Below are 2,453 nucleotides of genomic sequence, written 5' to 3' on the forward strand. Positions count from 1 at the left end.
TGTGCCGTGACAGCCGCCCCAAGATCCTCTGCGCATAGCACATGATGGGCCGAAGCTGAGGCGTGGTGGTTACGACTTCTCATTCTACGGCTTCCACAGCATGCCCACGACTTCTAATTTTATTTTTACGCACCCTAAGCAGAGTGTGTCACCCTTCTACTTCAGACTAATTTGCTGTATTTAAAGTCAAATTATGTTTGCTTGCGCTCCTTTGCGTAGGAGTATTTCATCAAAGGCTGCTCCTTCCCATCGCTGTGTGGACAGCATGGTGCAGAAGTTAAGCACACAAGTATTGGTGGTGTGGGTGGGTAAGTGGGTGCGTGAGTGTTTGCGAGGCGCACGACACTGACAACTTTCCACCATCACATCGGCACTGTTTCTAGGCCAAATCACCAAAACGTGGATTGACAATGGAGAACCAATGAGTGAAGAGCAAAGTGTTGGCAGGGGAAAACATAGGCAACACATTTCTGCTTGTGTGGAAATCCAGCAGACATACACATGTCAGGAGACCTCTCCTCTTCCACATTCAATTGCGCCTATCTCGACTCGGCAAGGGGTATCGACTTCTACAATGTAACAAGGAAATCAACCTTCCCATTCCCAGTTGATTGCCCTCTCGTGCAGCCACCTATCTTGACTAATTTGCACTGTCACCCTCCATTAAAAGAAAGAATTCTTCACCACAAGGAGTGCTTCTTACTCCGCTCTACCAATTTAGCACCTTGAATGCCCACTCCCTTCCCACATACATTCTCTCACTTCATTTGTAGCAAAAAATGTGGCCTGTAAAAGACAACTACAGACTATCTACTCACCGGAATAGCCAAATATGACGGGTAAAGCAAATATCCGTTATTTCCAGTAAAATGCTTGACGTCGTCTTGTGCAAGAGACCCACATTGTCAAACAATGTATTCATACATGGCTGAAGGAAGTAGACAGCGAGATTTGGTCGCTTGTGAGCATTCATCTCAAGAAGCTGAGACCCATTACATGCCCCCTTTCTACAATGGCGATGCTCGAATTTGAGACAAGGGGAGAGGAGTTGTAGTCCACGATTAATGCGCATTTCATTTGCTTATCATTATAATTGGGCTTGGTGAAATGTATCGTTTTACCTAAATGCAGGCTAAAGGTCCTAGCAAATAAGAAGATTATCTCTAAATAAATGAAAAAGACGTAGAATGCTCTTTATTATTGGAGGTAGACTAATGTGCTTGAAGAATTTCGTGCGATAATGCAACGTTGTCACATGCTAGAAGGTGAGTGAAGTTGAACCACCCACACTCTCTGTATTGCGGCACACTGACTGTGGCACAGTTGTTACTTGCGTCTATGTTCCCACTGACAGCGATTAAGCTTATGAGGGAACAATGCTTCTCCGTTAAGAATTTAGTCCATTTGTGAAACACTAAGTCAAGTGACTTGGAATTGATGAGGCAGCATTAGTGGTAGCAGTAGTGGTGTGAGATTATTGAAATGGGTGGTTGGTGCATCAAAGGTGAGCATTCTATGTTAAAAAAGAAGTAAGGGAAGCGTCTTCGCTCATTAGGTTCGGCAACGCCTGCAGTAGGTTTGCAGTCTCACTTCAACGAATAGCCGCGTGTGTCCCTCTTATAACAACAGCAGCAACAACAACAATAAGGGTGTGTAGACAGGGAGAGAGGACTTTGAGTGAGGATACCTTACACACGATAGCCAACGCTCAGGTGACACTAACGTCAACCTCATATTTCATGGTGTGAATTCACGTTGCATTATCCATCAATTGCCTATTTTGGCACGCCGATGATAAGAAGCATTGGAGTTGGATATGGACTCGTCTAGACGTCTCATCAGTTCATGCGTGAAGTGCACTCATGAAGAAGTGGATTTGTGGGTCAAGAAGGCGACGTTTCATTGGCTGACAATTTGGAAGGCGTTCGTATAAATGTGTGGCATTGTAAATGCGGCGACTATTTGTGTTGATGGCGGTGCTTTACTTCTGTCTCGTATTGCTTGCCTCCTCCGTTTTGGCTCAGGAAGGGAATGAAATACAACGTAAGTTGGCTTCTTATAACTGACTCTCATCAGCATATGCAAATTAGCCTTTGACACAGCAGCATTTGTTACACCAATTGATTCTTTTCATTCTTATCATACTTCACATCAAGCCTTTGCATTATTGGTTACAAACAAGCTCATGTACTCACGCTGTGGTCCTTACACGTCTGCACGATATCCCCTACTGCCATTTGCTACAGCGATTAGTGGCGAGACTAAGGCGATTAGTGGCGAGGCTAGTAGGTCTCCTCATCCTTCGCCCTCATGCTCTTAGAATCGGCAGATTGATTTGTTTTGTTGTGTTTATTGGGTAAAGTAGATGGTAGGGGTAGGTACAAATGCACGCAGTTTGGGACACGGAACTGCTCTCCGGGTTGTGGGAGACGTTAAATCCTCAGTCTCGAGGT

General features: G+C 44.9%; 2 protein-coding genes across 2 annotated transcripts in view; both read left to right on the forward strand. All coding sequences in view use genetic code 11, as the record gives it.

Annotated features, from left to right (window-relative positions):
• Positions 1-193: 193 nt before the first annotated feature.
• EGR_10625 (hypothetical protein) lies at positions 194-580 on the forward strand (the record flags this gene model as incomplete). The annotated part of the gene is made up of 2 exons (XM_024499874.1): positions 194-308; positions 384-580. 2 exons carry the CDS (start codon positions 194-196, stop codon positions 578-580), a joined length of 312 nt encoding a protein of 103 aa, XP_024345711.1.
• Positions 581-1,949: 1,369 nt separating this feature from the next.
• Positions 1,950-2,453, forward strand: part of EGR_10626 (hypothetical protein) — a gene marked incomplete at both ends in the record, with an annotated part of 3,066 nt that continues 2,562 nt past the window's right edge. Inside the window, one exon of the mRNA XM_024499875.1 lies at positions 1,950-2,043. Within this exon, the coding sequence (XP_024345712.1) occupies positions 1,950-2,043 (94 nt within the window). The remainder of the gene's footprint in view (positions 2,044-2,453) is intronic.

The sequence above is a fragment of the Echinococcus granulosus genome, assembly GCF_000524195.1.
Source record: "Echinococcus granulosus chromosome Unknown EG_S00243, whole genome shotgun sequence".
Taxonomy (NCBI): Eukaryota; Metazoa; Platyhelminthes; class Cestoda; order Cyclophyllidea; family Taeniidae; genus Echinococcus; species Echinococcus granulosus.